Here is a 22,595-nt window from a genome sequence, read left to right on the forward strand (position 1 = left end):
AGGCCTTCCTGTCATTTGCCATTTCAAAACTCCACCCTGCTCTCATGCCCACATGTACATCCTAGGCCTGCTGCAATGTTCCAGTGAAGCTCAACGCAAACTGGGGGACCAGCACCTCATCTTCCGACTAGGCACTTTACAGCCTTCCGGACTGAATATTGAGCTCAACAACTTCAGACCATGAACTCTTTCCTCCATCCCCACCCCTTTTTTATCCCCTTTTTTCAATATTCATTTCTATGTTTTAATTTTTATTTTTTATCCATTTACTTTTATTTTTATTCATAGTTTGATCCCCATCTTTTATCCTATTTTTGATCTTTTTTCCCACCACCATCCCCTCCCCCTCCCCCACTAGGGCCATATGTCACTTATGTTGTTCTTTCCAGAGTGCTTACCCTTGTCCTGCTATTATCACATTCTGCCTTTTGACCTTAATGCCACCATCAGCACCCCCTTTAGCCAGTACCACTATCATTAACACCCCTTTGTCCTTTTTGTTCATGACATCATTGGCAATCTCTCCTTTGCCCTCACCTATCGCTGGCCTTCTATCCAGCTTCACCTGCTCCACCCTCTTAAACAGTATAAATTTCATCACAGCTTTACTTCTCTTTAGCTCTGAAGAAGAGTCATACGGACTCAAAACGTTAGCTCTGTCTTTCTCTCCACGGATGCTGTTAGGCCTCGAGTTTTTCCAGCATTTTCTGTTTTTGTTTCTCTGATGTCTCTGCTCCATTTCAAGTTACACAGTGCACAAGGCCTGTTTCTATTCTTCCTGTCAAAGTGCATCACCTCCCATTGCTTTCCATTAAATCTCTTCTGTCATATCTGCCCAAATTAAACAGATGTTCTTTGGAAGTCACCACAATCCTGTTCACATATCTGCACAACCAATTTTCCTTCTTATATTACAGAATCATAGAACAGTTATAGTACAGAAGGAGACCATTCAGCCCATTGTGTCCGAGATGATTCCCTGCAAGACCAACTTAGCCAGTCTAACACCCCTGCCTTTTCCCCATTTCCCCGCAAATTTTTCTTTCACAGTCCCTTATATTCCATAGGCTTCGAATTTGCTGGCAAGCCTGTTGTGTGGCACATTACCACAGCCTTTTGGAAATCCATTTACACATCAATCCCATTACCCCCTTATTAGCACACACTGTTACCTCATCAAAAAAACTCCTCCATGTTAATTAAACATGATTTGCCTTTAACGAATTGGTGCTGGCTTTCTTGAATTAATCTATATTTGTCCAAGTGACCGTTAATTTTATCCCATGTTATTGTTTCTAAAAGCTTTCCCACCACTGAAATTAAATTGACTGGCCTGTAAATGTTGGGCTTATCCTTGCACCCTTTTTTGAGCCAGGTCTCCGTTATCGCCATGACTTATTCCTACTTGGCTATCCGTGCCTGCAGCTCACCAACCTGATTTACTACATGCTCTGTAAACCTAATTTAGATCTTACTGCCCTCACTCTTCCTCTGATCCCATCTAATAATTTAGTATTTCTTAATCCAGTGTTATCTGTTTCTCCCAATTCTTTGTGCACCATATTTCTCCTCTGTTACACCCTGGTTCCAATCCCCCTGCCAAGTTAGTTTAAACCCTCCACAGTAGCAGCAGCAAAGTCTGCAGTGATTTACTAGAATGGTTCCAGGGATGAGGATTTTAACTACAAGTCTAGGTTAGAGAAGCTACTGCTGTTTCCCTTGGAGCAAAGGAGATTGAGGGGAGGTTTGAAAGAGGTGTACGAAATTATGACAGGTTTAGATGAGGTAGACAAAGAAAAGTTGTTCCCATTAACTGATGGCACAAGGGTGAGGCAACACACAGAGGTTAAATGTTTTGGTCAAGGGGTGCAGGTGATCTGTGAGGAAAGACCAATTTTTTACTTAGTAAGTTGTGATCAATTGGAGCTTATTGCCTACAAGAGTGGAGAAACAGAGATGATTAATAAGTTCAAAAGGAAGTTGGTTTGGTGTTTAAGGAAATAAACTTGTTGGGCTATATGAATAGAGCAGAAAAATGGGACTGACTGGATTACTATCAAGAGCTGACACAGACTAGATGGGCCGAATGGTCTCTTTCGGTGCTGTAATCACTAAGCACTTTGCCCTTTCTATCTTCTTAGATTTTGTGTTTATAAAAATCTTTCACTATCTCTTTGTTCTCTCCCAGGACAAAATTTCTCTCGTCAGAAGTCCCAGCGCTGTCATCTGCTGCCCTGCAACCAGCTTCTAACAATGAGTGCATAGGCACAGGTCTCTCTATCCAGGAGGAACCTGTCCTCTAGAAAGAGTGGCGAAGAAGGCTGCAATGGGATCTGCAAATAACATTCTGTGCATTGTTATGACACTGTATTCCCCAGTTTCAATTTTCCCTACAAGTCCCCCTCTTCCCCTGAATCAACTGTTCCATCTGGCTCATCTTGGATACAACCTCAAAGGAATCCCTAGAGATCAAATGACAACTCACCTCTGGTGTATTTCTATCCATTTCAGTCAAATCCTTGGAGAGGAGAGAGAGAGTCACATCTTTCTGTAGGTGCCATAATGTGGTGGAGTAGATCTCCATACCCTCAACTCGGTAGCTCTCAATACGTCTCACCTCTGAAAATATCCTCTCTGCCTAGAAGGGAGAAAAATATTTGAAATTCAGAGTGAAGTTAGCAGGATTAGAGTGGGGCCAGCTGGCAGGCAGAAGGTGAAGGCTGTGTGCCACTTTCAAAACCTGGAGAGGCTGAAGGCTTCTCTGAGAGGCTTGGGGGTGGGTGGAAACACACTTCTTCCTCCTGGCTCATAAGGAATGCTTCTGTATTAGATCTGGCTTAAATTCTAGTTTAGCAGTTTGGTGTTATCCACCTTTTGGAATGAACAGGAACGCGTGCAAGCATGGTATGGTGAAAGAATGATTGTTCATTTATGGTGCACCATTACATTTGAGGAGAGGAGCTTTTTAAGAATTCACAACATCCCAAAGTATTTCAGCGTCAATAAATTACTTTTGAAGTTTAGACAGACACTTATCTTTCAGGCAAACAGCTGGCCTCCTCCGGAGGTCCTCAGCATCACAGGTGCCAGTCTTCAGCCAATTAATTCACTCCCATGTGATATTCAGAAATGGCTGAAGGCACCAGATACTGCAAAGGCTATGGGCCTTGGGAATATTCCAGCAATAATACTGAAGACTTGTGCCCCAGAACTTGCCATGCTCCTAGCCAAGCTGTTCCAACACTACATCCAGTACAGTACTGGCATCTACCCGACAATGTGGAAAACTGCCCAGGTATATCTTGTACATAAAATCCAACCGCCCCATCAGTCAATTCGCGATCATAAGTAAAATGATGGAAGGGGTCATCAACAGTGCTATCAAGCGGCACTTGCTTATCAACAAACTACTCACTGACGTTCAATTTGGGTTTCGCCAGGGTCACTCAGCTCCTGACTTCAATTCAGCCTTGGTTCAAACATGGCCAAAAGAGCTGTACTCCCAAGGTGAGGTGAAAGTGACTGCCCTTGACATCAAGGAAGCATTTGATCGAGTGTGGCATCAAGGAGCCCTAGCAAAACTGGAGTCAATGAGAATCAGGGAGAAATCTCTCCACTGGTTGGAGTCATACCTAGCACAAAGGAAGATCTTTGTGGTTGTTGGAGGTCAATCATCTTAGCTCCAGGGCATCACTGCAGGAGTTCCTCAGGGTAGTGTCCTAGACCCAACAATCTTCAGCTGCTTCATCAATGACCTTTCTTTCATCATAAGGTCAGAAGTGGGGATGTTCGCTGATGATTGCGCAATGTTCAGCACCATTCACAAATCCTCAGATACTGAAGTAGTCCACGTCCAAATGCAGCAAGACCTGGAAAATATCCAGGCTTGGGCTGACAAGTGCCAAGTAACACTCTTGCTACACAAATGCCAAGCAATGGCCATCTCCAACAAGAGAGAATCTAACCATCGCCCCTTCATATTCAATGGCAAGACCATCGCTGAATCTCCCGCTATCAACATCCTGGGGGTTACCATTGACCAGAAACTGAACTGGATTAGCCATATAAATACTGTGGCTACAAGAGCAGGTCAGAGACTAGGAATCCTGCAGCAAAAAACTCACCTCCTAACTCCCCAAAGCCCACCATCTACAAGTCACAAGTCAGGAGTGTGATGGAATGCTCTCCACTTGCCTGGATGAGTGCAGCTCCAACTACAATCGTGAAGCTTGATACCATCCAGGACAAAGCAGTCTGCTTGATTGGCACCCCATCCACAAACATTCATTCCCTCCACCACCGACACACAGTGGCAGCAGTGTGTACCCTCTACAAGATGCACTGCGGGAATTCACCAAGACTCCAAACCCACGACCACTGCCATCCAGAAAGACAAGGGAGGCAGATGCATGGGAACACCACCACCTGGAAGTTCCTCTCCAAGGCACTCACCATCTAGACTTGGAAATATATCTCCATTCCTTCACTGTTGCTAGGTCAAAATCCTGGAACTGCCTTCCTAACAGCACTGTCGGTGTACCTATACCACATGGACTGCAGCAGTTCAAGGCGGCAGCTCACCACCACCTTCTCGAGGGGAATTAGTGAAGGGCAATAAATGCTGGCCTAGCCAGTGACACCCACATCACATGAACGAATTTTAAAAATTGGTGCACAGTAAGATCTCACAAGCATGTGATTAGAGCTCAACTTGACTGTTCTGGGATTGGTGTTGGTCAAAACACTAGGAGTCCCTCCTCCTCTTCAAAACACAGAAAGCTTTACATCCACTAGAACAGACAGATGGATTGTTGATTTATCTACTCCTTCAGTACTGTCAGTCGAGATTACAATTCCATCCATGATATCTTACACTAGCGAGAGTCAGTATCAAATGACTTCAGGAGAGGAAGGCAGAAGATGCAGATCTGTGGGGGGTGAGGGCAGGAAAGAGGGAAACTGGAAACCCAGACCACCTCCCTCTTGAGCCACTTAAATATGAGCTAACATTTTTCAATTTAATTAAAAGTAGAATGTCCATCTCCAGCATGGAACAGAAAACTGATCAGAGGAGTTGAAGGGAAGTACAAAGAAGCACTCTTCAAGCATTGGTTTCACACTAATTAGATTTAATAAACTGCTGGCCAGATTATTTTCCATCATTGTTCCCCATTTCGATCATTCTTACTTGAAAATTCTGATCTGGGAAGATGCAGACCTTGCAGCCCTCTGTGGCTCACTTGGTTTTTCAGATATATGCCAGCTTGTTGGAACTCAAAGGCGTTAGGTCATTCAAACTTTACAAGGACAACTTTCAAACATGCTTCTGTTAATTCAGCCATCCACTTACCTGCATATATTCAGCCAGCTCAAAATGTGCTCTTCCTATCTGACACAGTACCCAGCCAGTGTTGTAGTGATGTGAAGGCAGCTGGCTCAGGATACCAATTGCCTCTTTGCAGTTGTAAGAGCAAAGTGCCAAATAGCCTTTACCCATTTCACGAAGCAGGTTCATCAGTCCATCTGGCATTGTCAAAAAAAAAACAATGGAAATTTCATTGTTAGGAGACATGGAACAATCCCCAAGATAAACAGGACAGAAAGCCCAAACACCATCATTGCATCAAGCACTGAAGAAAATGAGCCCCCTTAGGGTTACTTCAATGAGAACCTGAATAACATTTCTGATGCTAGACAGATCACACGTTAGGTTTCTGAATAGGTTACTCTTTTTCGAAAACATTCTACGATTCAATTTTGTTCAACTCAGTTCTATGTTAACTTCCGCCAGTTGGCCAGCCATTAAAGTATGATTTCCCAATTTTGTGTTGGTCACACACTGTTGCGCAACTGGTATTTACACACTGCCAGACCTCTCATTTCAGGAATCATTTGATTTTCAGAGTTCAGGTGACTCTTACATGTGCTGAAACAGAGCAAAACTCTCAAGTCTTAATCATTAACTGGCTTTGACATCCTTTTCACAAATTTTAAATTGTTTTTGATGTCTGATCCTGAACAATGCACTAAATGTAACATTTTGATAAATGAGTAATGCAATCTGCTGTGTCCTCTGCGGAGCTGAATCTGTCCAGCACCTTCCATTTTTGTAACATGGAGTAGCGCAGTATTTCATGAAGCCCACGGGGACCTTGACCTCAGCCAGGTCATTTGGATGAGGGTTCAAGCAAAGGTTAAGGCACTATTTTATATGCAATCTCTCTCTCAGACGAAAGTCACCTTGTGCAGCTTAAGCCGAGGCATTATATTCACCATTAATTAAAGCTCGTGCGGAGCATTGTTGGCAAAAGTGCATGTACAAGTTGCATTTCACAGAATGCTGCAGGCAGAGGATGAAATCGGGTAGGAAGGAAACAAGGAGAAAATTGGGAAAAAAAAAATCACAATAAATCAACTTAGTGAAGAATTAGCAAATACTTTAAGGGATTAGCAAACTACATAAAGTTTAATACAGATTTACTAAAATTGTTTATAGTGAAGGACAACTAGCTGAATACTTGGGAGTCACTTAAGTAAAGACATATGTCAGAGCTAAATACTAAAATCATAGAATAATGGTATCAAATTAGTAGCAAATTTAGAAGCACTTATATATGAGAAGTTACAGGGACAGTAACTTGGTAGCTGTTACTGGACTGGAGACTTGAGTTCAAATCCCACCTCAGCAGTTAGGGAATTAAAATACAGTTAATTAAATAAATCTCAAATAAAAAAGTAATATGAGTAATAGCAACCATGATGCTACTAGATTATTGGAAAAGCCCAGCTGGTCCTTTAGCGAAGGAAATTGATGTCCTTATCTGTCTGGCCTGCTATGTGACTCCAGAGCTACAGCAATGTGGTTGACCCTTAACTGCCCCTGAGAAAGTTAACCTCGCCGATCAGTTATCACACCTTCTTGAGGGCAATAAATGCAACCTTGGTCAGTGACGCACATCCAATCAATGATTTTAAAAGGTTAACTAGTGCGGTGTGAAAGGGCATAAAATAATTTGGCAGGTGGAGGGAGCATCAGAACAAAACACAAGGACAAAAAAGCAGGATTCGGAGACAAACAGCATTATAACATGTAGTCCAGAAAGAGGAAAGATGAGAAGGGGGGCAGGGAGAATGCAAGACAAACTACGACAGGCTTGCAGTCAAAGTATGTACATGTTTAGAGCATGACATACAAGGTTGGTAAGCTAGAGTGACAGGTCATTTGACACAGCAGTGACATGGCTCAAACAAAGGACAGGAATGGAGATTTAACAGTGCTGGCTACAACATATTCAAGAGGAATAGGGAAGGAACAGAGCAGTGCGATTGGCGGGTAATAAGGACAATGGCACCGCAGAGGCCAACTAGCAGTGCGAATACACCGAAACCAGTAGGTATAAAAAGCAGACGGCGAGGGAATGGGCAACTCCCAGGCAGGCAAAGAGGACCAGGCAGATAATGCAGGACTCCCAAGTGCATCTCACTTATCAACCAGAATTCTGCACTGAATACTAAGAGTGATGGTTTTACTGGGGATTACAGCCAAGGTCTAATCCAAAGATGCACAGCTGGCTCAGCTGTGCAGGGGAGCAGGAGGGGAACCGGGAAAGTAATAGTGACAGACAATTCTATAAGGAGAACAGGCAGGCATTTCTGCAGCCACAGACACGAATCCAGGATGGTATGTTGCCTCCCTGATACCAAGGTCAAGGATGTCACTGAGCAGCTGCAAAGCACTCATGGGGATAGGGTAGCCAGCATCCGTGGTCCATATCAATAGCAATGACCTAGGTAGAAAGAGGGATGAGGTCCTGCAGGCACAGTTTAGGGAGTTAGGGGAGAAACCAACAAGCAAGAGCTCAAAGGTAGTCATCTCCAGATTACTCTCAGGATTACACACAAGCGTAGAAATAGGAGGATAAAATAGATGCATGTGTGGCTAGAAAGCTGGTGCAGGAGGGAGGGCTTTCATTCCCAGGGACATTGGGACCTGTTCTGAGATGGATGGGACCTGTACAGGCCATAGGTGTTGCACCTGAATAGAGCAGGGACTAAAGTTCTTGCGGGGTGATTTGCTACTACTATTGGAAGGTTTTAAATCATCTTGGTAGGACTGTGAGAACGTGGAGACAACATTAGCAAGGAAAACCAAAGTGCTTGGAGAACTGGGAGAGATAGACAGCGCTAGAATAGAAAATTGCAAGTTATTTGGTGAGGTCAGAGTAAGAGGGAATGTAATAAGATCTGAATCAGGTTTTACAGTTGTTAGATTCCTTATGACATAAAAGAAATCCAAAACTTTATTCTTTAGCCATGCCAAAAAAATTGACTTTCTGCTGAACCAACAAAGATGGTTGTTACAAGTCACATGACCACAGCATTGGCCCTTTGTTCTGGGAGCTACCATCAGCAACAGATAGATGGGAACATCACCGCCTGGAAGTTCCCCTCCAAGTCACTCACCAGCATGACATAAGGCCACATACCAGCATTTATTGTCCATTCATAATTGCCCTTGAGAAGATGGTTGTGAGCTGCCTTCTTGAACCAGTGCAGTCCATGTGGTGTAGGTACACCCACAGTGCTGTTAGGTAGGGAGTTCCAGGATTTTGACTTAGCGACACTGAAGGAACGGTGATATATTTCCAAGTCAGGATGGTGTGTGGCTTGGAGGGGAACTTCTAGCTGGTGGTGTTCCAATGCACCTACGACTCTTGTTCTTCTGGGTGGTAGCAGTCATGGGTTTGGAAAGGGCTGTCTATGGAGCTTTCGTGAGTTTCTTCAACGTGTCTTGTAGATGGTACACATTGTTGCCACTGTGAGACGGTGGTGGAAGTGAATGTTTGTGGATGTGGTGCCAATGACGTGGGCTGTTTTATCCTGGGCATTATTGGAGCTGCACTCATCCAGGCAAGTGGAGAGTATTCCATCACACTTCTGACTTATGCCTTGTAGATGGCGAACAGGCTTTGGAGAGTCAGGAGGTAAGTTCCTGGTTGCAGGATTCCTAACCTGCTTTTGTAGCCACAGTATTTATATGGCTAGTCCAGTTCAGTTTCTGGTCAATGGTAAACCCCAGGATGATGATAGTGGGAGATTCAGTGATGGTAACGCCATTTAACATCAAGGGGCGATGGTTGGATTCTCTCTTGTTGGAGATGGTCATTGCCTGGCAGTTGTGTGGCGCAAATGTTACTTGCCACTTGTCAGCACAAGCCTGGATATTGTCCAGGTCTTGCTGCATTTGGACATGGACTGCTTCAGTATCGGAGGAGTCACGAATGATGCTGAACATTGTGCAATCATCAGCGAACATCCCCACTTCTGACCTTGTAATGGAAGCAAGGTCATTGATGAAACAGCTGAAGATGCTTGTGCCAAGGACACTACCCTGAGGAACTCCTGCAGTGATGCCCTGCAAATGAGATGATTGACCAACAACCACAAACACCTTGCTTTGTGCTAGGTATGATTCCAACCAGTGGAGAGATTTCCCCAATTCCCATTGACTCCAGTATTGCAAGGGCTCCTTGATACAACGGTCAAATGCTAACGTGATGTCAAGGGCAGTCACTCTCACCTCACCTGGGATGAGCTGGGCATAGTCATAATCACAGAATCAAACCTTACAGATAAAGTCCTAGACACCACCATCACCATCCCTGCGTATGCCCAATCTCACTGGCAGGGCAGACTCTGCAGAGGTAGCGACACAGTGGTATACAGTCAGGAGAGTGTTGCCTTGGGAGCCCTCAACATTGACTCTGGACCTCATGAAGTCTCATTGCATCAGGTCAAACATAGGCAAGGAAACTCCTGCTGATTATCACATACTGCACTCCCCCAGCTGATGCATCCGTACTCCTCCGTGTTGAACACCGCTTGGAGGAAGCAGCGAAGGTAGCAAGGGAACAGGATGTACTCTGCATGAGGACTTCAATGTCCATCATAATAGTGGCTCGGTTGCACCACTACTGACCGAGCTAGCCAAGTCCTAAAGAACATAGCTGCTAGACTGGGTCTGCGACAGGTGGTGAGGGAACCAACAAGAGGGAAAAACATACATCATCCTCACCAACCTGCCTGCCGCAGGTTTATCTGTCCATGACAGTATCAATAGGAGTGACCATCACACAGTCCTTGTGGAGATGAAGTCCCGCCTTCACACTGAAGATATCCTCCATTGTGTTGTGTAGCACTACCACCGTGCTAAATGGGATAGATTTCGAACAGATCTAGCGACTCAAGACTGGACATCCAAGAGGCACTGTGGGCCATCAGCGCCAGCTGAATTGTACTCAATCACAATGTAACCGCGTTGCCTGGCATTTCTCCCACTGTACCATTACCACCAAAGTCAGGGGATCAACCCTGGTTCAACAAAGCATGTAGGAGGGCATGCCAAAAGCAGCACCAGGCGTACCTAAAAATGAGGTGTCAGCCTGGTGAAGCTATTACACAGGAGTACTTGTGTGCCAAAGAGCGTAAGCAGCAAGTGACAGACAAAGCTAAGCGATCCCACAACCAACAGATCAGATCTAAGCTCCACAGTCCTGCCACATCCAGTCATGAATGGTGGTGTACAATTAGACAACTCACTGGAGGAGGCAACTCCACAAATATCCCCAACCTCAATGTTGGAGGAGCCCAGCACATCGGTGGAAAAAATAAGGTTTAAGCATTTGCAACCATCTTCAGCCAGAAGGATCGAGTAGGTGATCCATCTCAGCCTCCTCCAGAGGTCCCCAGCATCACAGATGCCAGTCTTCAGCCAACCCGATTCATTCCACATGAATGTCTGAAGGCACTGGAGACTGCAAAGGTTATGAGCCCCAATAATATTCCAGCAATAGTACTGAAGACTTGTGCTCCCCTACCCAAGTTGTTCCAGTGCAGCTGACGTCTACTCGATGGTGTGGAAAATTGCCCAGGTGTGTCCCGTCCACAAAAACAGGACAAATCCAACCTGGCCAATTACCACCCCATCAGTCTACTCTCAATCATCAGTAAAGTGATGGAAGGGATCATCAACAGTCCCATCAAGTGGCACTTGCTTCAAAATAATCTGCTCACTGACGTTCAGTTTGGGTTCTGCCATTAGGCTTCTTGATGACATGCTGTACCTGCATACTAACTTTTCGTGACTCATGCATTAGAACACCTAGATCCCTCTGCACCTCAGAATTCTGCAATCCTTCTTCTTTAAGTAATACCCTGCTTTTTTATTCTGCATGCCAAAGCGAACAATTTCACATTTTCCAACATTATACTCCATCTGCAAAATTTTTGCCCACTCACTCAACTATCTATATCCGACTGCAGACTCCTTTTGTCTTCTTCACAACGTACTTTCCTACCTACCTTTGTGTTATCTGCAAATTTAGCTACCATGTCTTCACTCCCCTCATCTAAGTCATTGATGTGAATTGTAAAAAGTTGAGGCCCCAGCACAGGCTCCTGCATGACTTCACTTACCACATCCTGCCAATCAGACAAAGAGCAAATAATGCATACTGTGTTTTCTGGAAGCCAGCCAATTTTATATCCAGGATAATATTACCCCTATATCATAAGTTTTTATTTTCCACATTAACTTTTGATGTGGCACCTTATCAAACACCTTTTGGAAATCAAAGTACAGTATGTCTACAGGCTCCCCTTTATCCACAGCACATGCTAATCCTTCAAAGAGCTCTAATAAATTGATTAAACATGATTTCCCTTTCACAAAACTATGCCACTCTTCCTGGTCACCTTGTATTTTTCTAGGTGCCCAGCTCTAACCTCTTTAACAATTGAGTCAAACACCTTCCCCACTACAGACGTCAAGCTAACTGACTCATAGATTTCTGTTTTCTGCCTCCCTCCCTTCTTGAATAGAAGGGTTATATTTGCTACTTTCCAGCCTGATAGAACCTTTCCAGAGTCTAAGGAATTTTGCAAAATTAACACCAACGCATCTACTACTTCATTAGCCATCTCTTTTAAGACCCTAGGATGCAGTCCATTTGGACCCAGAGACTTGTCAGCTCCCAGCTCCATCACTTTGCTCAGTATCACTTCCCGAGTGATTGTAATTGCACCAAGTTCGTCTCTCCCTTCCACCTCCTGATTTACAGCTATTACTGGGATTTTTTTGTATCCTCTATAATGGAGATGCAAAATATTTGTTCATTTCATCTGCCATTTCCTTATTATCTATTAACTCCCCATTCTCACTCTCCAGAGGACCAACACTCACTTTACTTACTCTTTTCCTTTTTAAATACTTGTTGAAACTCTTGCTATACGTCTTTACATTTCTAACTAGCTTCCTCTCATACTCTAATTTCTTTCTTCTGATTAAGCTTTTAGTCATTCTCTGCTGCTTTTTAAAATTCTGACCAATCAGACCTGCCACTCATCTTTGCTGAGTTATATGCAAGTTTGATGCTTTCCCGAATTTCTTTAGTTAACTGTGGATGATGAGTCCTCCCTTTAGATTTTTTTTTATAGTAGGGATATACTTATTCTAAGAACTCTAAGAAATCTCCTTAAATGCCTGCCACTGCTTTTTCTATCGATCTATCCATCAGCCTAGTTCCCCAGTTCTACCTAAGTCATTGGTATCTACATGGACCACAAGAACCGAATCTTGCCCCTCCCACTACAGGTTTCTCTCCAGCCCTGAACAGATGTCCTGAACCCCAGCACGAGGCAGGCAACACAGCTGTTTGGACTCTTGATCTTTTGCTGCAGAGAATGGCGTCAATCCCCCTCAATGTATTGTCCCCTACAACCACTACATTCCTTTTTGCTCTCCCCACTTGAATGGTTTGCTTTACCATGGTCAGTTTGCTCATCCACCCTGCAGCCTGTGCTCTCATCCAAACAAGATGAGAGGACCTCAAACCTATTGGACAATTAGAGGCTCACAGTCCTGCCCTCTAGGTTCCTTACCTGCCTCACTCGGAATCACACCTTCCAGTCCCTGACCAAATCAGAAGACCACATCTTCAGTGGTATGACTGCATCCAGGCACAAAGCATCCAGGCAACTTTCCCCCTCCCCGGTGTGTCGCAGGGTCTGCAGTTCAATGACTCTTAACCAAATTCTTCAAACGGCAAACACTTACTACAGACATGTTTGCCCTGGATCAAAATATCATTCAGGAGCTCCCACATGCTGTAACCTTGGCTGTCCTGTCATCCTTAATGTGTTTTAAATAATTAATTATCTTATTCGCTTATTTACACTGCTTTTTTATATACGACAGGCCAGTCAGTTTAACCTCTGGTGGGAATGCTTTTAGAAACAATAATGTGGGACAACATTAATTATCACTTGGAGAAACTTATGTTCATTAAAGGAGGTCAGTATGGATTTGTTAAAGGTAAATTGTGTTGAATTAACTTGATTGAGTTTTTTCGAAGAGGTAACATAGGGTTGATGAGGAAAGTGTAGTTTGTGTGCTGTATTTGCATCAAATGCCACATGACAGGCTTGGCAGCAAAGTTACAGCCCACAGAATAAAAAAGGACAGCAGCAACATTGATACAAAATTGGCTGTATGACAGGAAACAGTAGTAAACAGTTGTTTTTTGGGCTGCATAAAGGTTTGTAGTGGAGTTTCCCAAGGTCAAGATTGGGACCCTGCTTTTCTTGATACATATTAATAACCTAGACTTTAGTATACAGAGCACAATTTCAAAGAATTTGCAGATGACACAAATCTTGAAAGTATTGTGAATTTTGAGGACAGTGAGGGCATAAACAGGCTGGTGGAATGGGTGGACAAGTGGCAGTGCAGAACAATTTGAAGTGATTCACTTTGGTAGGAAGAATAAGGAAAAGCAATATAAATTAAAGATTACAATTTTAAAAGCAGTGCAGGAGCAGATGGATCTGGGGGTATATGCGCACACATCATGAAAGTAGTAGAGCAGGCTAAAAAGCAGTTATAAATAGTGGCATGGAGTTCAAAAACAAGGAGATTATGTTAAACCTGTACAAAACATTAGTTTGACCCCAACTGTATTAGTGTGTCCAGTTCTGGTCACCACACTTTAGGATGTGAAGGCATTACAGAGCATGCCAAAATTATTAACTTCAGTTCAGTTTGATAAGCTGAGGCTGTTCTTCTTGGAGAAGATTAAGGGGAGATTTGATAGCAATGTTCAAAGGCACGAGGAGCTGGACAGAGCAGATGAAGAGAAACTGTTCCCATTGGTGGAAGGGAACACTGCTTTACCGTGAATGACAGAAGAACCATAGGTGACATGAGGAAAAGCTTTTTCCACAACAAGTGGTTCAGGTTTGGAATGTACCTGAGAGTGTGGTGGAGGCAGATTGAATCGAGGCCTTCAAAAGAGAACAGGATAATTATCTGGATAGAAAAAAGTTGTCTGGCTGCGGGGAAAAGGTGGGAATGGGACCAGCTGAGTTGCTCTTGCAGAGAGCTGGCACAGACATAACAAGCCAAATGGCCTTCTTCTGTGCTATAACCATTCTATTTTAAAAGCTGGGAAATAGCATTGATTAAATATACTATTACAACCCTGGAAAGGGGACTGTTCATCGTCAGAAGCTATTTAATTCAACAACATCTGCCCCCTCAGGTGATCACACAGCATGGTTTCAAGAAAAGCAGGGAAATTTTCCCAGTATTCTGGTCAATATTTACCTCTCAAGCAGCCTCAAAACAGATTACCTGGTATTACGTGTGGGACCTTGTAGCGTGCAAAATGGCTTGTTTCCTTCCAGCAGTGATTAGATTTCTGAATCCTTTATTGACTGAAACACTTCCCAATGTTCAAAGATGGTGAAATACACTATACAAATGCAAGCCCTTCCTTCTTTTCGAAGTCTGTCATAATTTTGCAAACCTCTCATTCCTCCTCAATTTTTCTGCTCTTGTGGAAAAAAGTGCAAGTTTGACTCTTCCATATTATAACCTTTTATTGCTGATATTCTCATAAATCTTCACTATCCCTCTCTATGGCTTTCCTATAACAGAACGCCAAAGCGGCACATAAAACTTCAACGGGGACCTAACCAGCACCAATTCATCACTTGTTTATATCTGCTGCCATGAAAAGTAAATACCTGCATTCATATAGCACCTTTTACAACCTCAGGGCACTCCACAGTCTTTTACAGGTGAATAAGTACTTTGAAATGTAATCATTGTTGTGATATAGGAGACACAGCAGCTAAATTTGTGCACAAGTTCCTATAAAGCAGCAGATAATCTATTTCTGATGCCAGTTGCTGTTTTAAAAACTCAATTTGTACCTTTAAACATCCAAGTTGCTTCAACCCTAGATCTCTCTGCTTCTCTATTCATGGTATCTCTCCCAAACCTCACCATCACCAAAATTATTTGTAAACTAGACAAAATGTGCAATTGGGGCAGCAAACCAAATTCAGTTTAGACAGGAAGCTAGCAAGAAATAAAATGAGTGAGCCAAGTATATTGCAAGCATTATAGAAAAACAAAGGACAGAAGGATGCACGAAAGGACCAGGGAGTGACATTTAACATGTCAAATCACTGTGCGGCAACAAAAACAACGGTCAGCAAGTATCCTAAGCGGCTGCCCTAAAACCGCACTGAGGACTGGGTGTAATTTGTCTCACCAAGACAGCAAGAAAACAATCTTTAAAGGCAGTACAAAGAAAAACCAAGTGCTGCAGGATTGAGTTCTGAGGAAACACTGCAGCAATCTGGGGAGCTTCAGCTTTCAAAAGGAAGGTGATTGAGGACAGGCTTTACAGAATTACATACACAAGGAATTAAATATCTTAGGCAGCCCTTCATTGAGATTACAAGATACTAGAAAAAGGAGACAGGTTACAATCAGGGAAAAGCAAAGTTTAGGACCAACAGCAGGAATAACCTCATACAAAGTAACCAACAGAAGCATCTTTTCTCAAAAATATTAAAACTGTTTAAGATACATTTCGATAATGCTAGAATGCATTGTTTTTCCTTTATTAGGCGAGGTATGATTAAGTTTCTATTTATTTTATGATTGAGAATCAGTGGATTTCAGGAAAGAGATGGGAGGAGAAAGAGGAAAAAACCAAATCAATCAAGATTCCTGCTCATCACTCTCCAGCGAGCCCTGCTACAAAGGGTAAGAGTATTCAGGCAAGGCCAGCATTGAGCACAGCTGTGGTACAATACATTGAAATTTCCTACTGCTCAGACTCTCATACATTTAGTGGTCAATGGAAAATAGTTCCAGACAATGTCCAACGTTCATGAAACACTCCACAGCAAGAAATCAGAGAAAAACATTACAAAAGGAAAGAAAAACACAAAGAGTAAAAACCTGAAGACTAATTTTAAGTTAAATGCCATGTTGATTGGGAAAAGAGGAAACAGTAAGGTCTTGTCCCAGATAAAGCAAATGGCCTCAGTCATCTGCATCTACCTTGCATAAGGTTGCACACATGAACCCAAGCTAAAAGATTAAAAACTTACCACAGTTTCTATAAAAGACTGGGTCACAGAAACACCACATTCATCACAAGTGCTTTTAAGTCTGTGAACAGACTGAATCCATGCTCTAAAAGGTTATTCCCCAGGTCAGGGAACTCACCTGCAGCTGCCTTCTGTATATTAAAGGCCTGTACTTGAGGTGTGACTGAGGAGACTTTGCCTTCAGAGATGACTGAAGAATCCAGTTTACTAATCTCTAGGCTGTCATTGAGGTTTGGCTGTGTTATGCCTCCTTTGCTAGTTTTGTTTTTTGGCTTCCTGTTTGGAATTTTGGGTGGAAACTTCATCTTCAGCTTTTTACTGTTCTCCTATTTGAAAACAAATACAAAGCAGAGTATATATAGGCAGCCAAAGAACATCATAAGACTAATGAACGTAAGCATTTTGAAGCATCCAAGTATAAACACAAGATATTAACAAGTTTGATAGGTCCAGCAAAATTCAATCGATCTGTACTCAAACAAAAACCAACACTTGAGGATAAAATTGGTATTACAAGAGATTTACTTTCAACAAATGATTCCCTTGAAAGAGCTTTAGCTTTATCAGGTGATACAACTTTTGATATCACTGGCTCACGGATAGTATTTCCACCTCAGACACACAAAGGTTAGTTTCAGCCCCAGTCCAGCCAGCCCTGGCAAATGAAAACCGGAATCCTGGCTCTGAATACTGGGATGACATTCAATGGGGGTATATGCACCATTTTCCCCCTCCCCCATCATAAAGGGTGGAAAGGCTCTAACTTTGATTGCAATACAACCAAGAGAAGATATTTGAACATAAAGGCTTTATGGAATGCAATGGGAAACTACATGGGCTACTCACCCCTCAAACATGGCTCACAAATCTCATCTGCAGGGCACAAGTTTAGGACCTGCTTCTGGGCAGGTCACAACAGAGAGACAAGTGTTGAGCTCCTTTGTTATAAACCACTGCTGATCATACCACAGGTCAAGGTGTGAGTGGTTGACTTTGCACGACAGGGGTACAACCACATGAGATGCTGAAGGAATAACGTGAGTTCAGCCTTTACAGAGTGGACAAGAACGTTAGAATAAGCATGCAAGTAGCAATTGGTTGGAATGTTCTAAAATTAATAGTTAAATGTTAGGTAATTAATATGAATTCCCTAGTGTTGTTGGTTTTCACTTTATTCCATTGAGACAGTCTTTTTTGGATTTCATTTGGGCCCAAATTCAAAAACATGACCTATATAGAAGTCAAGCCCATGGCCTTTGGCCTAAAATGATTAGTCCCAAAAACTTGATTTTTACATGAGTAAATATGGTACTTGTAGTTGAAGTGTGAGTGGCATAAGAGTCAGTAATGGCTGGGTCCAGAGTTAAGCACAAATGGAGGAAGAGCAGGGAATGGTGCTCCTGATCAGAGGAATGCTGAGCTCCAAGACCAGATACCTTCACCATTAGGTTGGTGGAAGGAGAACTTAATGGAGGACATTTCTAAAGGCGAACACTTTGGAGTTCACAGATTAATGAAAGAGAAAAAGTGGGCAATCAGCTGAAGCAACAAAAGTAAAATCAATCCAAGAACCTACAGATTCAAGCATCTACAAAGAAGATGTGAACGAGTGGAGGATAATCAAGAGCAAGTAATTATTGATGAAAAAAAAAAAATCACATTATCGACAAAACAACAGGAAGGAAAGAGGAAGAGTTTTTTTTAATTCATTCTCAGGATGTCCATGCCATTGGCAAAACTGCCATTTGTTGCCTACTCACATCGATATAACTGAGAGGCTTGCTCTGCCTCTTCAGTGACGAGAGTCAACCACATTAGTTACATATTGGCCAGGTAAGGATGCCAGGTCTTCTTCCTAAAATATTAGGTTTCATGATAATAAAAACAGAAAATGCTGGAAACACTCAGCAGGTCTGGCAGCATCTGTGGAGAGGGAAACAGAGGTAACGTTAAAACAAATATGACTCTTTGTTAACTCTATTTCTCTCTGCAGAGATGTTGCCTGAGTATTTCCAACACTTTGTTTTTATTTCAGAATTCCACCGTCTGCAATGTTTATATAATAATTGCATAACTTCACTTATTATTGTTACCAAATTATTTTCAGGCTTCTTTATTTGGAAATCAATAATTCTCAAACTACCATGGGTGGGATTTGAGCTCTCATTCTTTGGATTAGCCCAGTCTCCTAGATTACTAGACCCAGGAATGGTTAATAATCCAGAAACCTTTTGACTCCACAATTGCAGCATGATTAAACTAAACATGATCTGGGATTCAGAAACAGCAAGGGTCTAGGGCCACACCATTTTAAATAGGTTAAATCAAGAAAATGAGGAAGGTCATAAGAGAACAAGTGGGCCTTTTTATAAAGACATTTTGCCAAGCTGGCCGAATACAAGTGTAAATTAATATACTTAAATGGATACCAAAAAAAAACGTGGAATAAAGAGGAGGAATTAACTTTACAAACACTAAAGGGATATGGGTGAAGAGGTTCATAAAACACAGCAACATGCAGAAGCATGTTAAGGTTAGTCACAGGTAAAATACATGAAAAAGGAGAGCTGCAAATACAAAACATTAAACAAATAAATTTTCTCTATCTTCAAGAGTAAGAGAGAGTCAGATAAATTGTGACCATAAAGGTTGAGCATAGCATAGGATAGTTAATATTCTAAATGATTACTCATCCAAGTATACACAAGCAAGTGGTGATAACCTAATAACTTCGATGCAAAATGAGATCAAAATCTCAGACAGGCCAAAATAGCTCAAAACAAATCAGCAGGAAGAGTCAACATTTACCCTGGTGTTCCAGGAGGCACAATGGGGAAGATTTGTGAGGTAGTTGTGAGGAAGATTCTGGGCACTCAAAACTTCAGTAGGATGGAGATAAGCTAGCATGACCCCTATTTTTGAAAATGGTCACAAACCAGACACAGGCAATTCCAGATCCAGTTGTCACACTTTAATACTGTACAAAATGATTACACCATTCAATAGCAATAAAGGGGAGGATTATCTGTACAATAGTAACCATAACAGAATTCAGGAACAGAAAATCCAGGGGCAGAGACAGAATGCAGACAGAAAAAGACTACAAAAAGACAAGTTAGGTTCTGCGTTCTATGCAAAGGTGCTCTGAATATTGACACTGAATTCCTGGGATGAAAGAATTTTTATCAAGAAAGGTTTAACAGGTTGGGCCTATGCCCATTGGAGTTTAGAAGAATGAAAGGTGATCTTATTGAAATATGCAAGATGCTGAGGGGATTTGATCGGGTGGATACCAGGAAGATGTTTCCTCTTGTGGGAGAGACTAGAACTAGGGAACATAGTTTAAAAATGAGAGGTCTCCCTTTTAAGGCAAAAATGAGGAAAATCTTTGTCTCTCAAAGAGTCATTAGCATGTGGAATTCTCTTCCAGGCAAAGCAGTGCAGGTTGGGTCTAGTCCAGTTCAGCCTTGAATAAATTCATGTCTTTGATAGACAAGAGAGTCAAGGGTTATAGGGATAGATAGGAAGGTAGAGTTGAGACCACCAATCAGATCAGCCATGATTTTATCAAATGGAGGTGCAGGTTCAAAGGGCTGAATAGCCTTCTCCTGCTCCTAAGTCATATGTTCCTATGTACAAAACAATGGAAAAGACACAGCTGGAGAATTGCTTTCAGTTTTGGACACCTCATGATAGGATGACTGTTTGAATCATGGACAGGGTACTGGAAATATCCACTGGAATACCAGTAATAAAGGGTTATATTTAGACAATACAGTTAATAAAGGCATGAAAAAAGAGCTTCATCATTTAAAGTGTTAACAGGATCACAGGGGTTTTGAGAAGGAAATTTTAAGGTTGTTGTTACCAACTCATCAATCAGTTTAAGTGGTAAAGACTCAGGATCAGAGAAAGCTGGAAAATAGGAGGATGTACTTATTTATACACACAAGAGGATGAGAACATGGAATGCATTACCACAAGTGGTGCCTAAGACACGGTTTATGTGAAAAAGACATAACGTATCCCTATCACTATCTCTCTCCAGATGTTGCCTGATGAACGAAGTGTTTTACAACAATTGTTTCTTTTGCTTTTTACTTTTAAATCAGAAAGGTATTAGAAGAATATGCCAGGATATGGCCAACAGGATGGAGCAGTGCAATAGCTAGCACAATCTGAAGTAAACACCTGGTATTAGCACCGGTTACCTTTGTAGTTGAACTGGCGCTTGTAAAGAGTCTGGAACTTCTCCGGGGTGGTGCATTGCCAGGTGCGTTGGTGGGGACTGTGCTGGTTGGAAATAGTACCTGTGCTGCACTGAACAACAAGATCAGGAAAGAGAAAGCACAGTTAAGTCTGGCAGTCTTCCCAGTTCCTCAGTATTTCAGGTAAGGTCAACTCTCATGCTATGGATAACATCCTTGCAAATTCATGCTCTATCCTCAACCGCAGAAGGGCGCAGTTTGGGTATTGTAAAAATTCCTTTAATTTTTTTTTACTGGGTGGCTACAAACTCTTGAGCAGTACTTTCTTACCCACGAGCAGCTTACATTTTGTCATTGAACTGTCAATGGTGTAAATTGCCTATTTATTTGAACATGTAGCACATTCCAGAATGCTGCACTCCCAAGAGGAAATCCTGCTCTTCTCCCACTAGATCTATTCAGTCTGTTCGCTACACCCCTTCCCTGTCTGCCACCTCCATCCCCACCTCCCCTCTCATGACTCAGTCGACATTCACTTACACATGTTCCATTCTAACTCTCCACGTATGGGTTGCTTTCTCCCACTCCTCACATGTGCCATGTTAGCCCTCCAGTTTTATCCCATTCTGCTCCTCCTCTCACTTGAACATTTAGTTCCTTTTCTTTGACACAAACACATTTCCAGGAGAGTAAATGAAATTTGAATGAAGGGAGGTTGCACACAGCTTGAATGTCATAAAACAATCAGCTTCACTTAACCTGTAGTTTCCAGGCTACGTGGTTCAGTCAATGCTAAAGCTAAGTGTTGATTTGCCATGCTCCGTCTATGTGATGAATTATCCAATCTGCATCATAAACCTGGCCATCAGAAAGCACTGGGTGCTCACTGAGGTGAAATTCATTAATCATTTTCACTCCAGGCCAGGAAGCATGTGTTTAGCTGGTCATGCCCACTGGGTTTAGGACAATCTGGAATGTACTGTGCATTGAAACAAAAAGATTGTTCACAACAGCTAGCTCAAACTGGGGCAGGACTGAGCATCAAACCCCAACTGCAAAGTATGATGGGCTGGAGAAAGCATAGGTAAATAAGTGTTGTGATTGGAGAAACAGCAAGCATGGAAGAGACAGAATCTGAGATTAGAGAACAGCGAGCCCAAACAGGTGGAAGAGGGATGGTGTATCCAGATGTGAGCAGCGGACAATGAGAAGGGGACAGAGGAGGGGAAAGAAGATAGGAGCTGGACAAGATCACAGAACCCCAGGAGAGCGTGTTCTCAATTCACTGGATTCACGGAGTGTCTGATTGCCAGTCCTAAAACCTGGGAGTGTTTTTCCTTCAGCAGCTCTGGACCTGAAGTCATCCTGGAGCAGAATGGTCCAGAAAGGCCAGCAGCAACTAACGGTCACAAACCCAATGGGCATGGCAGATTGGGTAATTCATCACACAGATGGAGCACAGTAAACCAACATTTAGTTTTAGCATTTAATACATAATTACAGTTAATAAAAGCATGAAAAAAAGATCAATTAAACAGTGTTAACAGGATCACAGGGACTTTGAGAAGGAAATTTTAAAGGTTGTTGTTACCAACTCATTAACCAGTTTAAGTGGTAAAGACTCAGGATCAGAGAAAGAAGCTGGAAAATATCGAGGATGTACTTATACATACATAAGAGGATGAGAACATGGAATGCATTACCACAAGTGGTCCCTAAGACACGGTTTATGTGAAAAAGACAAAAGTGTTTTACAGCAATTGTTTCTATTTCAGATTTAGATAATATATATTATTATATACATAATAGCCTGGAAACCACAGGTTAAGTGAAGCTGCTTGGGTTTATGATCTAAGCCCAGGGATTCAAGGTGTGTGCAACCTCCTGCGCACACCACATTTAGGGGACCATTAAATGTAA

General features: G+C 42.4%; 1 protein-coding gene across 5 annotated transcripts in view; it reads right to left on the reverse strand.

The window, feature by feature from the left end:
• cdc27 (cell division cycle 27) overlaps positions 1-22,595 on the reverse strand; it is a 119,202-nt gene that overhangs the window by 33,323 nt on the left and 63,284 nt on the right. For all 5 annotated transcript variants that reach the window (XM_041173235.1, XM_041173237.1, XM_041173236.1 and 2 more), the window contains 4 exons: positions 20,679-20,787; positions 16,586-16,793; positions 5,351-5,523; positions 2,486-2,638 (listed from right to left, as the gene is read on the reverse strand). In XM_041173235.1, coding sequence (XP_041029169.1) covers positions 2,486-2,638; positions 5,351-5,523; positions 16,586-16,793; positions 20,679-20,787 — 643 coding nt within the window. The remainder of the gene's footprint in view (positions 1-2,485; positions 2,639-5,350; positions 5,524-16,585; positions 16,794-20,678; positions 20,788-22,595) is intronic.

This window comes from Carcharodon carcharias, chromosome 23 (genome assembly GCF_017639515.1).
Source record: "Carcharodon carcharias isolate sCarCar2 chromosome 23, sCarCar2.pri, whole genome shotgun sequence".
NCBI lineage: Eukaryota > Metazoa > Chordata > Chondrichthyes > Lamniformes > Lamnidae > Carcharodon > Carcharodon carcharias.